General features: G+C 38.0%; 1 protein-coding gene across 6 annotated transcripts in view; it reads right to left on the reverse strand.

Moving 5' to 3' along the window:
* Positions 1-21,305, reverse strand: part of arvcfb (ARVCF delta catenin family member b) — a 266,391-nt gene that overhangs the window by 68,471 nt on the left and 176,615 nt on the right. For all 6 annotated transcript variants that reach the window (XM_055161604.1, XM_055161603.1, XM_055161602.1 and 3 more), the window contains one exon: positions 14,002-14,510. In XM_055161604.1, the coding sequence (XP_055017579.1) occupies positions 14,002-14,510 (509 nt within the window). The remainder of the gene's footprint in view (positions 1-14,001; positions 14,511-21,305) is intronic.

The raw sequence follows: 21,305 nt of genomic DNA on the forward strand, positions 1-21,305 counted from the left end.
TAATGACTGTGAGATTCCAGCTGAGCAGATAAAACAAGCAGCATATTTATAATCTTCAACTAAACTCCACTCATGTATTTGTATGATAGAAAGATTAAACTCAGCTCATTGTAAAAAAGGCTTTCAGTACACCCTGCTATGAGATTAGTGAGGCATGAGGCTACTACATTATGGCCATGGAACTTTCTGCTATCATAAACCATGTTCAACCATCTGTGTCTGACAATATGGGTTGTGTTTTTCCAGTATATAAAATGTAAAATAAGCACTCAGCAGCATACTTATTTAAATAAGCTAACATTTTGAGTTTTAACAGCAAAAAACTCACCCCACTTAAGGCAGTGATTCTCAACTACAGCACTAAGGAATTTATAAGAACGTACAGTACAATATAAGAAAACAAATAAAAGTCTAAAATAGGACTATAGCCTAAACTGTGACTAAACTGGTCTAAAATGGACATTCATGGCCAACTATTATAAAAAGACACACACATAATTAAACTTTTAGGGCACATTCATATGCGCAATCATTCATCACATTAGAATTGGGACTGAACCAGGACTAAACCCAAAACTTAGCAGTGCACTGAATAACTTTTCTGGTGGAATGTGTGCAACCTCCTTGTCACCATGAAGATGCTGTTTCCTGGAATGTTTCACTGTATAGAATTAAGTCTAGCATGCATTTATTCGACTGCAGGAGTTTTTGACCCCGTTTACACTTAAATGAACCTGCGTATCACTGTATCAGAAACGATCTGCGTCCACACACGTCATTTCTGTGTCCACAATCCTTCCTTATCCATATTTGGGCATATGTGTTTACATGTTACATAAACGAAACTTAAAACCACATGGCTAATTTGCATAAACTGAGAGCTCAAAACAACAGCTCGCTATTGTGCGCTGATGTGGTTCAGTTTCTGTCGGACTAAAGGACATGACTCAGTGAATTATATGTGTTCTTTCTGTGACAGAGGGGTGTTCTGCTAATGGTGAGACTGTTCTGTGCTTTTATCGCGTTGGAGATGGTTCATGTGAAACTTTTCAGAGATTATATGTCTGCAGGTCGTACGCACAAACCGTATATATGAATATATGCTAGCCTCTTAACGTTTTGGCGGTGAATTAGCTACTTTGCGTTGCATAGACCTACATCAGTGTATCTGGTGGCACCAGATCATTCCGTCTCTGGAGCCGTTTTCAATTAGATTAGTGTGCATGGACACTGCATCCGCAATGAAAACAATTCGAATACTTAGTAGTGTGGATGGGGCCTTAATTGCTCCTTGAAAAAATGCATTCTTAATGTGAGCAGGATCGCCTCTTCACAGATCTGATCAGTAACTTGGCCTATTGTTTGTATCCACTGAGATAGACAAGTTTAATGCAATACTAGTTACACAGTCCACCTTTAAACCTGGACTAAACAAGGACTAAAACTGGATCAAACCATGTTCACATCAGGACTAAAATGGGCTCAGTTTAGGATCAAACCACAATGAGTGTTTAAACTGCAACAGACCCAAAGAAGCTGACACTATGGAATACGCTGGCCACAGTTTGAGAACAAGTAATTTAAGCCATAGTGTCTACTTTTCCGGACATACATTCATGTTTTCTGGTCTTCCTATAGGACCCGCATACCACCTCTAGCTAATCATCTCTACAGGGCCTCTCTAACTTTGCTTCCAAAAACAAAAAGAAAACCCTCCAAATGTCGCAATTTCCCCATCCCCTTCCCCATCACCTGCTATAAATACATCTTAAACACTGCGTTGGCTAATGCATTCAGGAAAGTCCACACAGATTTGATTTGCCTGAAGGTAGGAGGAGACTTGCCTTTGTCATGGCTGCGATCCATCAAGTACGACAGTGACACAATGTTATTTAAGATGACCGAGCACTGGATAGAAGCCATGCGTTCCATACACCATAGCGCCAGAGTCTCAGCCCAGTGGATCCAGACTGAGTTAGGTCAGTTTGTCGTCTTTTGTCCCCCTGTCAGTGGTGATCATGTGGGTAGGACTTTCTGCTGTCTCCTGGGGCAAGAACCAGAGGCTGTGATGCTGTGATATTGCCAGCTTCAATTTCACTCCATGCAAACACTGCCCGCTATACTGTGTTGACATAAGCTTGGATTTAAACATGGGGCAGCTCTTTTACATAAGTGGTGTATTATTGATGACAACTGCGCTAGCTCTCGAATATGAATTTATTTTATGGCAAAGGCTGGAGAATGTGCCGCGCAGTATTATGCGATGATTCAATATTGTTACATACACACACAGGTTATGATGTCTAGAAATTTTTTGTGAAATGTTTTTCATACTTTCTCCCTGTAAGCATGGCTAAGATGTGTTCAAGTTTAATCAGACAGGTCAAGCTTTCTTTTTTATGCTCTGAAGGACTATAGTCTGATAACTGTATAGTACACATTTTCACATGTGAAATATCCAAGTACTGACTGACCGTTTGGCAGTGATAGTAAAAGTCAGTAGCTTAGTATTTGAGTGATTCATGCAGGTTTGAGTAATTTTGTATTGACCTGCAATTGACTACAAAGAAAATTCCTGTTTTCACCTACCCACTATCTCCTCCCACATCATAGCTGTTCTTAGTAATTATTATTCTCACTCAAGGCAAAAGTCTTATGTCATTAAATGTCATGTAGCCATTTTTAAACAATAAAAACACATAAATGACAATCTGCTGCTTGCAATGGTAAATACAAATTGCTTGTGATGTTTTGAACATAATGAAAATTACAATTTACAATGAAGAAAACATAAAACTATGATCCAATGTTATGTTATAGTCCAATACCTGTTCCTGGAAAAACATTATATGTTCTCTTTAAACAGTTCTCTCTTTAAAAGGTCCTATATTATGCAAAATTGACATGTGAGCTTTAAGGAATGTTATAATGTATAATCTCCCCAAAATCATAGCTGGAGTTGTGTTTTGTTTTATTCACACATTTAAATATTTATTAGGCTGTCTATATCTCCAAAGTACCACCTTGTGATAACTGATTCTAGTGGAGCACTTCTTGTATTACCACATGACATCACAAGATGGAGCAGAGTGTTTTGAGTTCAAGAGAAGAACCTAAATATGCAGGATTTGTGTGTTAAACATGTGTGAATGAAATAAAACACAAGTGTTTTTGATGAGGAAACAACACATGTAGATCACATAGTGTACATTGGCATCTTGCTGGAACTTACATGAATTTTAGACACATTTTTATTTTATTTATGTAAATATGCATAATTCATATTTCTGCATAACCAAAGCTTGTAGTGCACCATAGCTGACATTTTATGATCTTGTTGATGCTTCTGAACTTGAGCAAACCTTTAATGTTAATCTCACTGATCAAATTATTTCAAGTCCATCTAAAAATAAACTGCTTTTAAGATTTCAAAGTGTTTTCCGTTCTGGTTTATTGATGCTGTTTATCCAATGAGAACTTTTAAGAAGGTCAGACTCTCACCAACCCTGAAGTAAATATTAACTCCCCTTTATATCTCCTCTTCTTGGATATTCTGAGGTGAAAGGCACTGGGCGAAGATGGAGCAGCCATGGCTAAAGCTAATTAAATTTTCCAGGCAGCAGTAGCAGGCATGTTGCTCTTCTAGGAGGGCTATTAACTTAGTTCTGCCCATTAAAGGTCTCCTCCTCCTTCTCCTTCTTCTCCTTGTCTCTCTAAGCCCTTATGCCGTCCATCATTGGGGGACAGAGGAGAGAGGCAAGATGGAGGATTACTCAGAAAGATGGGAAGAAACAAGGGGCAAAAGTAGTTAAATGAAATGAGGTGGGAGGGTCTGGGTCATGAACACAGAGCTGTTTACTGGGAGATATGCCTCTTCTAGCTAACAGCCTATGTCCAGATTGTGTCATAATACAGCTACAATGCAAGTGAAGTTTTTCATTCACTCAGTTAGACCATATGTTACTTTAAATGTACTATATTACTAGGGCCGGGCATGGTAACGCATACATTTTGCATTAACTAAGTAATTCATTATCGCCAACAAATATAACACATCTTTTATTTTTATTTTTTTATTGTAAACATCTGTTGCTCACTGACTTTTATTTTGAAAAAGTCCAAAGCGAGTGTTTCTTTAAGTTTAACGTCTTTTCTTTATACTTTATACTTTTTTCCGGACCAGCCATGGCCTCTGAGCTTCCACGGGCTGTGGCTTAAGGGTCTTTCTCTTTCTTCTCCATCCAAATAGAGGTGTCCAATGCGGTTTTCGTCGCTGGGGTCTCACTTACATAATGCTATTACAGGGTATTCGCGAAGGTCCAGAAGATTTTGTGATATGATACCGCCCATAATTCAATGAAATATGATTGGCTAAGACAACTGTCAATCGCCATCTTTGTTCCAGCCACCTAAGGTCCTGCAGGTGTTTCTTTAATTCAGTGCTGCAGGGGCACTCAATGATACCCCCAGATACCATTGGAAGAAAAACTGTGATTGGTCCATTTCCATTCCATTATATTAACCCTTTGTTTCCCAAGAAATATCAGTCCAATTTTATAATACTGATCTAGAAATTATTACTAGTGTAGTGTTTATTACTCACTGACTAAAAATATTGAAAATATTATTATTAATAATATAAATATAATCTAAATATTTTTTCTTGAGCCTTCAGAATACCTTGAAGGCTCTGAGGGTGACGTTTATAAACACAGTGAAGCACTTCCTGTATTACCACATGACATCACAAGGTGAAGCATTTTCTGTTTTAGAGAAGAACAAGTGTAGTGTAACATTACGGTCTACTAATATCCATTATGTATGTGCATAAGGGTTTTTCATATAAAATTGATACAAATTCTAACTCAAACTGTCAAAACTACCTACTCATTTAAACAAATATTGGATGGTGTAGACAGGCAGCCTTGCTTCCATCAGTCAACCCAGGGCAGCTGTGTTTACAATAGTATCTTATCACGACCAAGTATGGTATGAATGAATAATGCAGAAAAATGTGAAACACTGTGGTATCAAAAAAAAAAAAAGAAAAAGTATGGAGCCATTTTCTCATCAAAAACGGGTTATCACTGTGCATAACACAAGATTTCCATAAACAGCCTTTGAAAAAAGATCATACATTATAAAGCATTTTGGTGGATCTGTTGGTAATATAAAGTCCGATATGAAATGTATTTAAGTTTACTAAAAATGCATTGTGTAACTTTATTGGTGAAGGGTCCGCCAAATGCTTTTTTTCCCACGGTGAAGTTATCGCGTTGTCTGGAATGTTTCATAGTACATTAAACCTTTCTATCATTATGGAGCCAGACCAAGTTACAGGTCGCGTAGGGTTTTGTGTGTTTTTCTAGATAATTCTGAGCTATAAAACCACCTGTAATTGAATAAACGTAAGGTAGAGGTGTTTAATGTCATACTGTGGAACATTCCAGGCAGAGCGATGACATATCCATAGAAACAAGCAGGCGAAGGACCCCCAACCTTGTGTTTTTCTAGTTCTTCCTGTGATGGGACCTCCAGCAGATGAGAGCACTGCTGTCAGTCATTAACAATCAGCTGGAGGTAAAGAGGACAGGCTGCAGTCCAGTGGCTCTCTACAGTCAGCAGGTCGATCACATGTTGATACTGAAGTAAGCCAAATAGGAATTTCGGACATTTTCTAATAACAGAAAAGGTTCTCACCAAATCTACAATGAATAACACTAATACAATGTTATAAGATAGTAAAATTGACCACATGGCAGAAATACAGTTGCAGTACTTTGTGGATTCACCAGCTTTCCAACCTCCATATGCATGCTTCTATGTAAGTGTGCTATAATAACATAGTGTGTGCTAACCAGTGTGATAAAAAGCAACATGACAATGCTGGATAAATCTATGTCAAGTGGAATATATTATTAAAGGTGCATTGTGTAACTTTTCTGGTGGAGGCTCTGCCACCTGTTTTTTTATATTGAGATGTTATTGCTTTGTCTGGAATGGAGATGGGCACAATTAGTTGACTAATCGATAATTGATCATTAAGAATTTCGTCGATCACATTCATTTTTAATCAACAAACCGAATGTAGTGTCCTGGGTATGAACGGGTTTTGTCATGGTGCATGTAAACGCAGTATCCTGGTTATTGCAACATAAGTTGAATGACAAAAACGTTTTAGCCTTTCCATCACAACAGTAGCCAAAATAAATAAAGTGACCAACATTTTTAAAAAGTGTGTGAAAAGAGCAGTGCTAAGAGCTAAGAGCAGCGCTAATAGTTTTTTAAGTTTCATTTCTGTAAGATGTAAACAAATATGCACAAAGATGCATTAAACACATTATAATCTCAAACGGGCTGACGTGACTCTATAGTGGTTATGGTTTATATGTTGTAAAGTTGAGTTCATTTATGCAGATTAGTTATAGTAATAATAATGATGATTTTGAAATTGTTCGTTAATTCTCAATTAAGAAAATTGAATCGAATGCCCATCCCCAATCTGGAATATTTCACAATTTCTATCTTCATAGAGACCAAACCAGACCAAGTTACAGGTTAGATCTGTGGAAAGACAACCTGCTCACGGTTAGAATGCATGTTTCTTCTAGGTATTTTTTAGTACTGAATCATACCGTAAAACATTCCAGGCAGAGCAATGACATATCCATAAAAATAAATGACGGACCCTCCACCAGAAAAGTTAAATAATGCACCTTTATATCAAACTTTTGGAATGAGAAAGAAAAGATCAGTTTCTCATTATTGCCTTTAAAATGGTCAAAACTTATGGTTATACTGTGACCTGAATAATTATGATTATCAATTAACTCTACTCCTATAGATACAATACAAAATACATTCTCACACTCATTTACTCAGGGCATTGAGAGCTACACCATTTCACACGTGCCTAAAGACTATAAGACATGTTTAAAGTATCTCTTGACAATTTACATAGTACGACAAGACAGTACAGGCTTAATTACACTAATTCTCCCAATTAGCTGAGTTGGCCATTCTCATACTTCACAGTCAAGACCACAGGGAGATTTACTGAATCTGGGACGACTACATAAAGCATAATCAGTACAATTCACAAGGGAGCACCATCTTATATTGCATACATGCAGCCAAGAACTTTCAGATAAGACTTTCAGCCTAGAATATATATTTACTGAAGACTTACTAAACATTATTTGAGGCAGTCACCTTGGCACAGCATCCTTTAAATCCTGCCAAATTGCTTTACATGCATTTGTCATCACGGAGCTAGACGGGTACAAACTATAGCAAAAAATAGGAAAATCATGGTTCTAAATCTGCCTAATAATCTACATTTCCAAAGTCACAGAAGCTGCAGGGCACAAACAGCCCACAGCCACAGGGAGAGGGAGAGAAGGAGTCTAAAAGAGGTCTAAAAATATGAACACGTGCTCTTTTAGTCTGCCTTGTGCATCGGAAAATAAACCTTCTCCACGTCATTCGATTTCCTCCGCAGAAAACTCAAATCTTTGTGGTTTTACCAGGACTGCAAACTCTTAAACACATGTGCTAAGAATAGAGACCTCTATTTAAAAAACTCTCAATTATATTTTACTATAGAAAACATTGCCCGCTCCAGCCACACAAGCTCAGGCCTTATAAACTGCCTTGTGCTTGATTTATAAAGAAGTACCACATTCAGAAGTAATTTAAATCCAGTTAACGTTTAATTTCGACTTTCATTTTTGTTCCTTTTTGAATAATGCATTTGTTATAGCCTCACGAGCCCCGGGGTAAACAAGCAAGGCTGCCATCTGTGCCATTGGGCTCTCTGACAACCACCAATCATTCACTCATTCATATGTATTACGGGTGAAGTGTCTTGCCTAAGGACACAACAACAGTATGCGCCTTTATCACGCTACTACAGTTATAGGTTTAAAGGTCCTATATTACACAAAATGGACTTTTGTGAGCTTTAAAATGTTATAATATTGTTACTTCATCAAAAGCATACATGTAGTTGTGTTTTGTTTCATTCACACTTGTTTACTTAACCAGGCTGGCACCACCTAGTGCCTCCGCTTAATTTAATTTCTCTCCAGCAACGAGGTCAGGAATTGGAATATATTAGACGATTTACAAGAACCCCGGATGTTGCAGACCATGCACCGCCCAATCAGCGAAGAGCTCTGAAGCCATGACTGAGTCCCTTTTGTAGTACAGCACAACAGTAAACAAAGCGGTCGAGATGGATGTAGATGAAGCCATACATCCTGTGCTGGCAATGATTCCCGAGATTGAGGATTTAAAACTGGAACAAAGAGAATGTTTGGTGAATTTTATCAAGGGGACATTATTGCCCTTCTTCCTACTGGATTTGAGAAAAGCTTAAAGGTTGTATGGAGGATTTTTTTTTGTTTCAAATTGTCAATGATAGCATTATAGAGAGGCAGTAGCCTTGTAATTATGATGACCAAAAAAAGAGAATAAAAATTCATCAACTCTGGACGTGGTGGGGCCAGCTAAACATTTGCCAATAGATAACGACACTGCCTCATTATCTGTTAGCTGAGAGGCTGTCAATCAAACTCCCTACGTTTCTAGCGTAACTGACTTGCCTGCGCGCTGCCGTTACGTGGTTTACGTACGCCCGTCCACAGACGCAAGACGCACAGACGCTGTTTACTCCACCAACGCAACGGTTCTTAGCGGCTTTTTTTGACCTATATCTTCCTCGCAGTTAGCACAAAGTTTGTTGCAATGGCAGACAAGAATCCAGGAGCAGTTAGCCGCAAAAGAAAGTCCGTATTTGAGGTCGCTGAAAGAAGAAGACAAGGGGAAAAGCAGCAAAGCCAAACTAAGGTGATTCTTGTAGGTTCATTCTAGCGATGGCGCAGCTGAAGCAGACGCAGGGTCTAAAGACTGACGCACTGGTCGCCAAATTACTCCTGGACAGGTCACTTCTGCTTATTATGAAAACGTACTTTATTTCCAAGAGCTAGTCAAACGTTTTTCAGGACACGAATGCGATATCCTATGTCTGAAAACGCAATTTTCAAGACAAAGAAAGAGTCCGCTTGCTGCTGCGTGTTGTAGCTAGTTCATTCGCACGGAATCTCCGCGCATCCTTCTCTGCACCCCTTCCTGCTCCCCTCCCCGCTGCCCGTTCCGCTCTTCCCCCTGCTCCTCAATCTCCGCGCACCGCTCCCCTCTCCTCTCTCCTCTCCTCGCTCCCTGCTCCGCTCTTCCCCTGCTCCTCAAATCTCCGCGCACCGCTCCCCTCTCCTCTCCTCGCTCCCTGCTCCGCTCTTCTCCCTGCTCCTCACTTCTTGTCCGCGCACGAAATGTCCGCGCACCCCGTCCCCCCACTCCTCACTTCTCCGCCTTGCCTAACCAACACTGTAGTTAGTTGTTTATAAGTCATGTGCAGCGCACCGGCTGTAAACAAACCTGTTTCTGGCATAAGGAGGAGGAGGGAGGAGGCGTTTCTACGTAGGGAGCTGTGGGGGAGGGGGGGTGGTTTCACGCATGCGCAACATTTGAAAAAGGACAAACAGTCGCTGGATTTCTCGTTCCTTGGAAAATCCTCTATACAACCTTTAATATACCAGTTAACCCCATTTGCGGTGTAGTACATACATCACGACAAAAAAGTAGCGATTGGTTAAATTTGAAGTACCCGTCTACTGTCGAGCGAACAAATCCTAATGCTGTGAGGTCAGATGGTTTCCACAAAGTGAAACTGGCTGATGAATCAGGCTACTGTCTACTTCTCCAAAGATCAAAATGCTCGGTTCCACTTTGTGATGTCATAACGCTATGGTTTTCAAGTTATAACTACCTTTTGTTCACTAGAGGTTGGCAATGCGGGACTGAAATGATCCAAATGATTCGAGTGAAGGTCTATGGAGTTTAAAAGCATAGTGGAGCACTTCCTGTATTACCACATGACATCACAAGGAGGAGTATTTCAGTTTGACAGAAGAACTCAACCTAAATATGCCACCGTTTGTGTGTTAAACGTGTGAATGAAACAAAACAGCTCCGGGTATTTTTGTGATGAGGAAACAACATTATAACATAGGCCCTTTAATATATTCCAGGATACTTTTTTGTCACAGTTAATCCTTAAAATTATCTTATTTGTTTGTTTCTCAGTATAGTACTACCCTTGTGTATATATATTGTCCAATATTTGGGTTTAATTCACTCAATTAAAAGTACTGACTAAGTATATTGTGAGCTTTACTTGATGTGAAAAGTCTGACAAACACTTAGCTGTATAAAATCACCACCTCTACAGATAATGAATGAAGGGATGAAGAGAAGATTGAAAGAGGCGGGGTTGAATAATAAGTGATGAAAAAAAATCCCAGAATCCCCCTCTTTCCTTTGCCCATTCCTCTTGTGGTGCAGAGTTATTTATAGCACCAGCAGGGAGCAACACACGCTGTAAAGGCAATCATTTCAGCTGCAGCGTGGCCATCGCTCACCCGCACGTCTCTGTCACAGCAAAAGACGCTAGTGCTAAGCTAATACAAAACGAGGGATAAAGTAAAACCGGTTTATGAAAAGGTCAGTGTGTTCAGATGGAAGGTGTCAACAGCAGAGGTATTTTTACAATATAGAAAAAGTCACAATGCAATGTACAGTTTGGGTTAGTACCAAGCTTGGATGAATAGAGACAGTTGTGTAAAAATCAATAAACAAAAGCACATTAATGGGACCAATAACAAAGATGGGGAGTTACATCAGTTAAAACTTTTTCATTTTCAAAATTGTACTTTTCTGAGTAGTTTTCAGACACCGCACTTTTGCTTCTACTTCTTATTTAACAGTCCTTTCAGTTACATTAATAAGAATCTTACATCCAAACAGTTACGCTTACAATTACTCTTGATTGAGTCATAGTGTGCCAAAATACTACAGTATCTTCCGGACTATTGAACGCAGCTAAATGTAAGCCGCATCAACTAAATTTTAACTACATTTTAAAACTGTACATATATAGGCTGCACCTGAATATAAGCCACAGGTGTCCACGTCTTCAAGAACGTTTTCAAGTTCGGGCCGTCTGCTTTTATTGCCTCTGAAAGCTTTTGTCGTCTTTTTGCATTGAGTCAGTTCATCACGCTGCCATCGCCAAAATCTCACCATCGACTCTTTGATGCTGAGCTCATGCGCAGCAGCTCTGTTTCTTTTTTCTACAGTCAGATCAATTTCTGCTAACTTAAAAGCTGGATCATCTGCATTTCTTCGTGTGTTTTCTATAAGGAGGGTGTTTGAATATGAAGCGCAAAATAACTGTTCAAAACAGAATCACACGAGTGGTATTACTATAACACTATATTAATTTTTCTTGGACCACTTATTTGTACTTCAACTTAAGTGATATTATTTTGAAGTAACTACTCCACCCACCCCAGTTCATATAAGTAAGAATAGTTCTCTCTTAAATCTAGGAATTCTACCCAAAACAAACCCACTAGTACAGCTCGATATTCATTGTGTTTTGGCAAAGCTTGGAATCCACAGGTCTACAACTTCTAATATAATCTTCATCACTAGATAATAGCCTACTAATACATGTTATATTTCTGTGTGTTCTGAATCTAGATTCAATAAAATACACACAATATTTCAAAATGGAAACTTTTCAGCAACTGCATTCTCTTCTCGTCCTTGCTCTGGGCTCCACGCTTAAGTGTTACTAAGCAGTATTTTACACTTCCCAAAGGTCACACAGCGGTCTCATTTTACAGGACTTCTCTTGCACTAACAACAAAAGCTCATCTCAAATGTCCAAGCGTGCATACCAGTTTAAATGTGCCAAGTTAGACCTTTCGCGATGGGGATTTGTCTGTAGACACACACACCCACATGCTTATCCTAGGCATACATAGACAACTGCTTTATTCCCAGATGACATTTACCCAGGCAAGATGCAGGCTCTGGAAGATAGCAACTGAATCAATATTGAAGCCTCTCTTAAAAGAGTTTTGATACATTTCATTACATGGAGCAGAAAACCTCAAAAATCAATGTGTACATGCCATTGGATTTTCCGTGCAGTATATCTTCCATTCAAAGAGTAAAATAGATGTTTTTATTCTTTGGGTCAGTCACTGTGACCTTATATAAAATTCTTTTGAGCAGAAAGTTTAAAAACAAATGACAAATGGTTTTATTAAAGTTTTGGTGGAAGAAAACAAGAAATATCTTAACATAGCAGCCACATCATTGTCTTTTTACCTTCACATAATCATTTTTGCAAAAGCATGTCTATACAGCTAAACAACTTACTCTTATGCAATAGAATGACAGATGACCTTATAGCACATACTGTATTATTCATTTTCTGCAACATTTTATATATAACATATACAGATTTTTCCATCTATTCCCCCTTGTATTAATAACTTAGTTACGAGACTATCGATAATTATTAATGCTATTGTATTTTTGAACAAATGTGTTCCTTAGGCCTGTCATGATAACTACTACATTGACTTATCTTTCAATATATGAAAGCTAGAGTAATATTTTTTGGGGGTCAGTATTTATCGTGTGTACTTTTCCTTTGTACTACTGGGGAATTTTTGGTTATTTCTGGCAATACAATAAGATTTAAGACATAAAAGTTTGAATTAATAACTTAACTAACTTAACTATGACTCATTACAGTTGCACACTAAGTATTAAAGTGTAACATTCTGCTGTTTATTTATTTCATCTTATGATTTTTTAACACATTGTACATTTAACATAATATTTGTGGTTTAAATTTGCTCTTGGGGTATTGTATCAGTGGAATTGATTAGTGGCAATATTATCGTTTAAAATTTGTTATTGTGGCAGGAAAGTTTTCCTTTGGATCAATAAAGTCTGACTAAGCCTAAGTCCAAGTATGTTCATTTCCAACATGGATCACATGACACTGGCTCACCAGTCAGCAGTTTACATCTGATCGGTAATGTTAATTTTTATAATCCACCAACAGTGCTGAAAGGCCTATTCAGTATAAGGTATTCATGAAAATCTATAGAAATGTTAGGGATTTGGGATTAGGATAAGGTATTTTTACCAATTATACCTGAATCCTGAAAATATAAGATGTGTGTAATTGAAAGTATATTAAGAAGAGTCTTTTTGTCAGTTTCACAAAAATTCAAAGACACTTTTACCTTACTGTGTGATAAAAATGCCTCAAACCAATTAGGCTGACAGAATAGAAGCAAGCGGGCCCGTCTGTACTCCAGGTGTGCTGTGTTTCGGAAGCTTACATAACTTATCCCATATGGAAGATCATTTGTGGAATAAAAATAGAATATTGGAAACACTTTGTTGGGTAAGCAATGAAAACATCAATTAAACCATAATGATGACAAATCGTCTAATAGTCCTTGTAAAGTCAAGACGTGTATTTTGAACGGCAAACACCATGTAACTAGTGCTTTCTCTTCACTATCTGTAACCAAGAGTCTTTAAATATCCTACACTACTTATTTGGCAAGAAACACATATTTTACAAAGTATGGATTACAATTCACGTTGCAGTGTTTGATGGTGTTGTAATTTCAGATAGAAGGCAAGGGCATATACACTGTGGGAGAGTCACTGTTTTCGAAAGAAATATCCAATCTTATCATCCACAAATGTTCAAAGTTATTATTTATTAACCCACGTTATTAGTCTTGTGGCTCAAAATCTTCTCATGTTTTTACAGTTGAATAATGGAACACGTTCACTTTTGTTTATTTATGCCAACAGAGAAGAATTTCAGAGATAAACTTCATGTCCATTTTTGTTTCATGTGGCTGGATCTGGTAAGTAGTCCAGCTCCATTTTAAACTATAGGGATTCTAAGTATGTTGTAGTCTCACATGAATGCCATCTATTTGTATATTTTCTTCTGATTTAGATACAGAAATTGCATCTGAAATCAACATTATTCTAACAACTGACATTTAAAATGCATAACTATTGAAAAGATATTAAATAAAATGGTCTTACCTGTGATGAGTTCTCTGACCTCCATATCATTGGTCTTCCTCAGTAGTCGGATGAGCGCTGGGATGCCGTCACAGTTTTTGATGGCCACTTTGTTGTCATTATCCTTCCCGTAAGAGATATTACGCAGTGCCCCACAGGCTTTACGATGCACCTCTGATTTGGGGTGATCCAGGAGCCCCACCAGCACCGGTATTCCCTTCAACTGACGGACATCCTTCTTAATTTTATCGTTTTCATAACACAGATGCTGCAGATAAGCAGCTGCATTGGATTTCACCGGGTCTATGGGGTGACCTAGCATGGCGATGACTTCGGGGAGATCAGGGTCCCTCCAGCGGGGGTCTTTACGGATGCTGTCTATGGAGGGAGAGCGTCTGCCTCCCATGCGGTCCAGGCTGGCCATGCTTCCTCTCTCGGGCTGAGCGAGCGGGGCGGAGTACATGCCGTGGATGTATGGGTGGTGGCGTTCGTCAATCAACTCTGTGTCAATGGGCTCGTCTGGGTAGCCCCTGGAAAATGAGAAAGAGAAAAAGCAGTGAGAATTAGGGAATCATAAGAGGCAAGTAATTTCCATTCAATCTATACTCCAAAAAATACATTCATGTCAAGTGCTTTTTTCAACTGACTGTTTATACTGCCTCAACTTAACTTTATTATTCAGAAAGTATAATTTCATAATCCAGGTTACTGTGATAATGTGACATTTTAGATAACAGAAATGGAAAAAAGAAGAAAAGGATTTCACAGAAAAATGTTTTTTCACAATAATTGTGACTCTACAATTGTATATTGTAGCATTCCTATTGAGGAGAAAGTGATAAAGTAAAACAGAAGCTACTATTTAGAGGGAACACATTGTCAATAGTATTGGAATTTTCTTAAGTTTTACTGGAGGTACACTGTTCTAAAACAGTGAAACAATTCAACAAAAAATAGTTCCAACCAACCAACAAAGCAGAGATTCAGTCATTTCTAATTGTCAATGACATGCTTGAGTTTTTAATGGAAAGGTCTACAGCCAATCTTCCTAAAAGTATGTGTTTTGGATTTCTAAAAAGAAATTTGAGGTTTGAGTTTGAGCTTTGTGTTAAATGTTAATGATTAAAAGTCTTTCTTGTTAATATTCAAGAAATAACACCTGAAGGTAGGTCTTTGTTTTTAAGACAAAATGAAATAAAAATTTGAAATTGTCAAAAAAGTGAGGTCAAGGAAACAAGCAACATTCTTTGACTGAAGCAGGGACTAAATCAGTACTACACCAAGATAAAAAAAATTATCTAAAGCACAACTAAACAAACAAAACAACAACAACAACAAAAAAACACTAATCGAACTTGACCAAGGTGTCCAAAACCATTTGATATAAACTTAATCTACTGCACATTCAAATTTAAGATATGGAAATTGTGTGTTATGATTAGTTTTGTGCCTGGATGATGCAGCACTTAACATCGCAATAACTTTACATTTGCAATATAGAGCTCAGCCTTGATGGTGACACCAACAGACTTGGGATTGAAACGATGTAGGCTGCCGCGGGGAAGTCTGTGAGAGGAGCCATATGAGGTGAACACTGTGACTAATGAGGAGAGGAGGAGCAGAGAGGGGCAGGTGTACGAATCCGCTGTTTGGGACCGTTATGAAATCGTCTGTCAAGTAACCCTGGCAGCCATTTCCCCCCGAGACAACAATATTCTAAACAACTTTGGGTGATTATTCATCCTGGTCCTAAACACTTTGGACTGTACTGTAAACCCTGATTGCAAGGCAGAGCAGAAGACTGGGTTCAAAAGGCTACACAGACAAAGGCTTTGAAACCAACTCAAGTGAAGTTTTTTTATTCTTTGTTTTGAAGTCACCACATAGAAGAGAGTCAGAAAGAGAATTTGATGTCTGTTCCTCTCACAGAACAGAAGAAGCTCGACTGTGGCCCTTGGGATGTATGGCTCTCAGTCTGATGGCCTCAAGGTTTTTTGACACTGAGTTTTATAGCCTGGGCTTCGTAACAATGTCTTGATATTAAAGTCTCTAAGCCAGATTGGACTACTCTTTTGGTTCAAACACACTTAAAGGTGCATTGTGTAACTTTTCTGGTGGAGGGTCCATTAAACGCTTTTCTCCATGGAGATGTCACTGCTTTGGTTGGAATGTTTCACAGTATGAGATTAAGCCATTCTATCTTCATGGAGACCAAACCAGACCAAGTTACAGGTTAGATCTGTAGAAGAAGATCTGAAGAGGCAACTCCGCTCACAGTCAGAATGCCTGTTTTTCTAGGTATTTTTGAGCGAGCCATAAAACCACCTGTAATTTAATAAATATGAGTTGGAGCTGTTTAATGTTTAATGCAATGATATATCAACAGAAACAAGCAGGTGACAGACCCTCCAACAGAAAAGTTACACAATGCACCTTTAAGTAACAGAAAAATGTGTGTGTGTGTAAATTGTGCATAATTGTTGGATAAAATTCTCTCTAGTATGTCTTCAATATGTATTTCTTCAAAATAAAACTCTCTACTTCTTTTAATTTTAAACATATTTTTCAACTTTTCTTCACAAATTAGTTCTTGGTTGGTGTAAATCTATAATTTATATTTACAACAGGTATTATCCCAGTCAATTACCTTAAACTTGGTGAATCTTCAGAACCTCATACACTTCAATATTAATTTTTGCACTGAGAAAAATATTCAAACCTAGTTTTATTATTGACTTTTAACTGACAATTTATGTGATAAGCTTTTAAATCTACATTCAGTTTAATTAAAAACGTCTTCTATTGGTATTATGAAATTGATACTACAAAGACTAGGTAAGATTAAATGTGCACTATGTAACTTTTCTGTTAGGGTATCTGTCACCTGCTTGTCTCCATGGAGATGATATTGCTCTGCCTAGAATGGTAAAAATTCGATGAACTTATCCATTTTATTCAGTAAGAGGTGTGTTTTCTTTTGTGTATTCTTATTGTGTGTGTGGTCTTCTTGGAAACAAGCAGGTGACAGACCACAAGCAAGAAAGGTTGTGTAGAGCACCTTTAAGCAAAAGATAAAACAAGACAATGGTCCCTAACAGTTTTTTTTTTTGGGGGGGGGCACAAAAGTGGTTTATTAAACATTCAAATTAGGGTCAGGACAAGCAATTACTTCGGTGGCACCATTTTAGACTATATAGAGGAGTGTTTGCATGGATGTATTTTAATGCTATGCAGAATAATTAGAATTTGAGTCATAAATCACAAGGCAATACACAAATACAATCACCAGCCTTATTAGTAAACCTACTGCTCTTTCTCACTGCAGTTAAAATGTTGGAGGAAAATTGTATTGCCTATAAACACAAGCAAAAGTTCAGGAACCCAATTTTAAAGATTTATTGCTTATTTAAAAAGTGCTACTAACTTCTCTGATTATAGATTCTGTTTTTACCCCAAGACACTATTTCAAACATGTTAACTAGAGGGAGCAATTTCCTCGGAGTGACAAAATACTGTCCAACAGAGTGGAGTACTTTTCAAACATATGTGTTGGGGAAAGTTGTGGCACGGGTAGAGAAATTTAATTAGGGTTGTGTGCTTATGCATAGCCTTTATCTGTTCCCCACGCTCCCGCAGCTTGAGACTTGTTTATCCATGTTACATAATCCAGCTGGTCTCCTCTCTCTATCTTTGATGTATGGCGGTTGGTGGTACAACAAAATGGTGGCTATCGCTGGTTGGCAGGGAATTCCATATAAGATTTAATTTTAATGAGTTTTATGTTAATGATGTGTTCTTACAGTTGGGGAAGATGGGGGAGGTCTCTGCGTGGCATCGTGCCTCATCCCAAGCATATTGGGTTTGGTACAACGTATGTGATTTGATGAACTATAAACATCTAAAACGGCTAACTATAGGTTTAAACCAGAACTAAACTAGGGCTAAACAAGGATCAAATCAAGACTAATTCAGATCAAACCCAGGTGCTAGGGGTGCTTCTAGAAAATGGCCTGATTCTGACTCAGATTAGCCACCCTGGTGTACCACAATGGCAGTAAATGTTTGTGTAATTTTACCTGCTCCAAATCATAACAAAGGAGAAATAAATCAATCTTTATAATTCTTCATATTTATATATTTTTTTATTTACAGAACATATGACTTTGGATGACCCTAGTACTACCGTTAGGCCATCTCAGTTTTATTTTAGATCGGATTAAACACAGAGCTATGCCCAGACTTTTTCACTAAGTAACTAGCACTCACGCTTCACAGCAAGAAGGTTCAAGGATTGATTTCTGGGTTGTTTGGGTCTTTCGGTGTGGAGTTTGCATGTTCTCCCTGTATCTGTGTCGGGGACACTCTGTGTAGGAAAACACCTGACATAAATGTGATTCAACCCAGGATTCAACCAAGACAAACTCATGTTAGACTAAAGACTAAACTAACAAGCACAACAAAAGTGAGTCTAAACCAAAACAAGTCACACACGGGCTTTTATGGCTCATCTTTATGCAATTCACTGCCAGGAAAATCGATCCGAGATGAACTGAGAGGGAAAAACTGTGAGCTGAGCGATGTAACGAGACACTAAATCCCCCATTCAGATGGTTGGAAAGAGGATTAATGGAGAGGACGCAGGGAGCTCCACCACAGCTCCACTCTCTTCACAAAGGCTGAAGCAACATAGTGCAAAAATGAGCTGAATGGACAAACCTTTAGGGATAGATTTTGTTTTGTACACACACAATGACGAGCTGAGACTTTGGATCTTTGCATCTGGCATTGAAAATACAGCTGAACAGGAATAATAACTGCAGTAAATATTATGGTGTAAATATATGTCTGATTGTTTGTTTTGCAAAATGATCACAAAAATACGATTATGCTGTTTGAACTAAAGCAGTGTTTCCCATACATAGACCAGTCTGTGGCGCAGTGCCACAGAATGAAAACCTGAAAATTGATTTCGCCTCTTTAAAAAAAAATCTTCATTCTGTCATTCTCGCTCACACACACACAGAGAGAGCGAGAGATCGAGAGATCAATAGTTTCTTATGTCTAATTATAGTATTTTATTTATTTAATAAACTTAATATTGGTCGAGCTAGGTCTTGAGTTTGTATTTAAGTATTTGAAATAAAAAACCTCAAGTTTAAGTTTTTGTTGTTGTTTTTTAATTCATTCCTTGAATGTCAAAGAATCTAAGCTCAGGTAAAGTTCAGGTAAAAACTAAACTTTAACATCGGTTTTGTTAAGTAATTCTCAACCTGAAGCTTAAAATACATAATTTGTATGAGCAAAGTGTACTGTCGCAGCTTACAGTCTGACGGGGGTAGTCTACAATACTACTTGGACTGAGGGAAACACTGTAAAGCATCAATACAAACAACAGATTTATTTCAAAGCCTAATTCTAAAGGGAGCACACTTCAAGGACAGCTTGCTACGATTTAGAGACTGAAGCTATAGAATTACATGCAATTAAAAGCTCTCATAATTAATTTTTAGCTTGAAGTTTTTTGTTTCAGTTTGTCTTCTAATTCAAATGGCCTCAAATATATGAAAAACTTGCCTGGAACCCTGACTCGTTCTCTCAATATATTCTAATCTACACAGAAAATGAAGAAGACTGAACTACAAGTGGAAAATAGCATTTTTATTAAAACTTGGCACATGACATTTTCTTTTTTATAAAGTTAGTGTATTTTGTGTATTGTTTCTGATTAAAACAATATAAATAAATAAATAAATAAATAAATAAATAATAATCTCTCACTCTGGTCACTACCAACACCTCTGTGTCTTAGGCCAAAGTCAGTCAGAGCCGGGCAGTCATTGACACGTGGGAGAGGTTCATTGGTCCTTCAGTGGTTTTTGTTTTGTTTTTAACAGTTTCTGACTTGCTAGTAGCTATTAGCCAATAATCGAATTTGACCCACAATCTCAAGTTTACAAAATAATTGTTTCTTTGTAAAATTATAACAAAATATTACTGATACTGATACCGATATAGCAACCATCCCTAAATAGGACCATGATTAGTCCAGTCAACTCTAAGTGATACTGACAGCAAAAGCAGAACAAGTTATAACTACAAAATGGCACAAAATCCTCATAACATCCCATTGAGAACAACTCCAGTGCTGTCTTGTCTTGTTAGAACATCACAGGGGAAAAAAAACACACATGAAAGTAGTGTTTTATTCACTTTAAACTATATGCGTCTTTGCGTGGGCACCTTCATACACTCCCACACTACAAAACCATCTGCTTGTTAGACCCTGGTGCTAGATACTGGACATGACAAGGCAATGTAAGGGGGGGGCTCTATCGTTATAATCCTAACACTATCTCACACACACACAGGCCTGCATGCATAACTTCATAACAATTGTCTCTTTGACTATCTCCCTCATTATCTGTCAGGCGAGCTTTGTGCACACTTCGCTGGATCCTGTCTCAGATGCGTGCGATGCTACACTTGTGCCCATCGTGCTTCATTTAGCTCTGTGACGCCCGGTCTTTGGATAGAACGGAGCTCTGGAAATGGGAATGTCAGGATTTGCATTTAAATTGGCGCCATTGTGAACGTGGGGCGGGTGTACAGAGGGGTATGTGAATGAGTTTTTTATGTGGCCAGACGTGATGCCCCGAGAATGATCGGAGCAGATCACAGAGCCGGTGTTAATACGAAGCTAAATGTTCAGGCTATTTGTGTGCATGCTTATCTCCACAGCCACGGTTTGTTTTGTTGTAGGTAAAGAAAGGATCAAAGATAAGCGAAGAAAAGCTATAAAAGGTATGCAGTATGTGTGTGGGTTTTACAGTGCTTTTTATTCATGCTTAAAAGATCTGTCTGGTAAGAGAGGTAGTATAGTGTATATTATCTACATTACATCATTTGAGAATAATATTTATAAATAATTGTTCAATCAGGGAATTCAAGGCTGCACAGTTAGTGAAAATGTAAAAAATAACAGTGATTTAAAGCGCCCATATTAAGCTATTTTCTAATGTCATAATGTTGTTTCCTCATCACAAACATACCTGAAGTTGTATTTTGTTTCAGTCACACATGTTTAACTCACAAACCTTGCATATTTAGACTGAGTTCTTCTCTCAAACCAAAACCATTTGGATGATTTCAGCACCGGAACTGACAATATCAACTGATGAGGTAGCAACTAGGGTTGAGCATGAATAGTTGACTAAGAGATAATTGATCATTAAGAATTTCGTTAATTACTTTCATTATTAATCGACAAATCAAATGTAGGTTGCTGCGTGTAGCAGTATCGCAGTATCCCAGTTACTGAAACATAA

This window comes from Boleophthalmus pectinirostris, unplaced genomic scaffold, assembly GCF_026225935.1.
Source record: "Boleophthalmus pectinirostris isolate CB_2022bp ecotype Guang Dong unplaced genomic scaffold, ASM2622593v1 HiC_scaffold_4, whole genome shotgun sequence".
Taxonomy (NCBI): domain Eukaryota; kingdom Metazoa; phylum Chordata; class Actinopteri; order Gobiiformes; family Gobiidae; genus Boleophthalmus; species Boleophthalmus pectinirostris.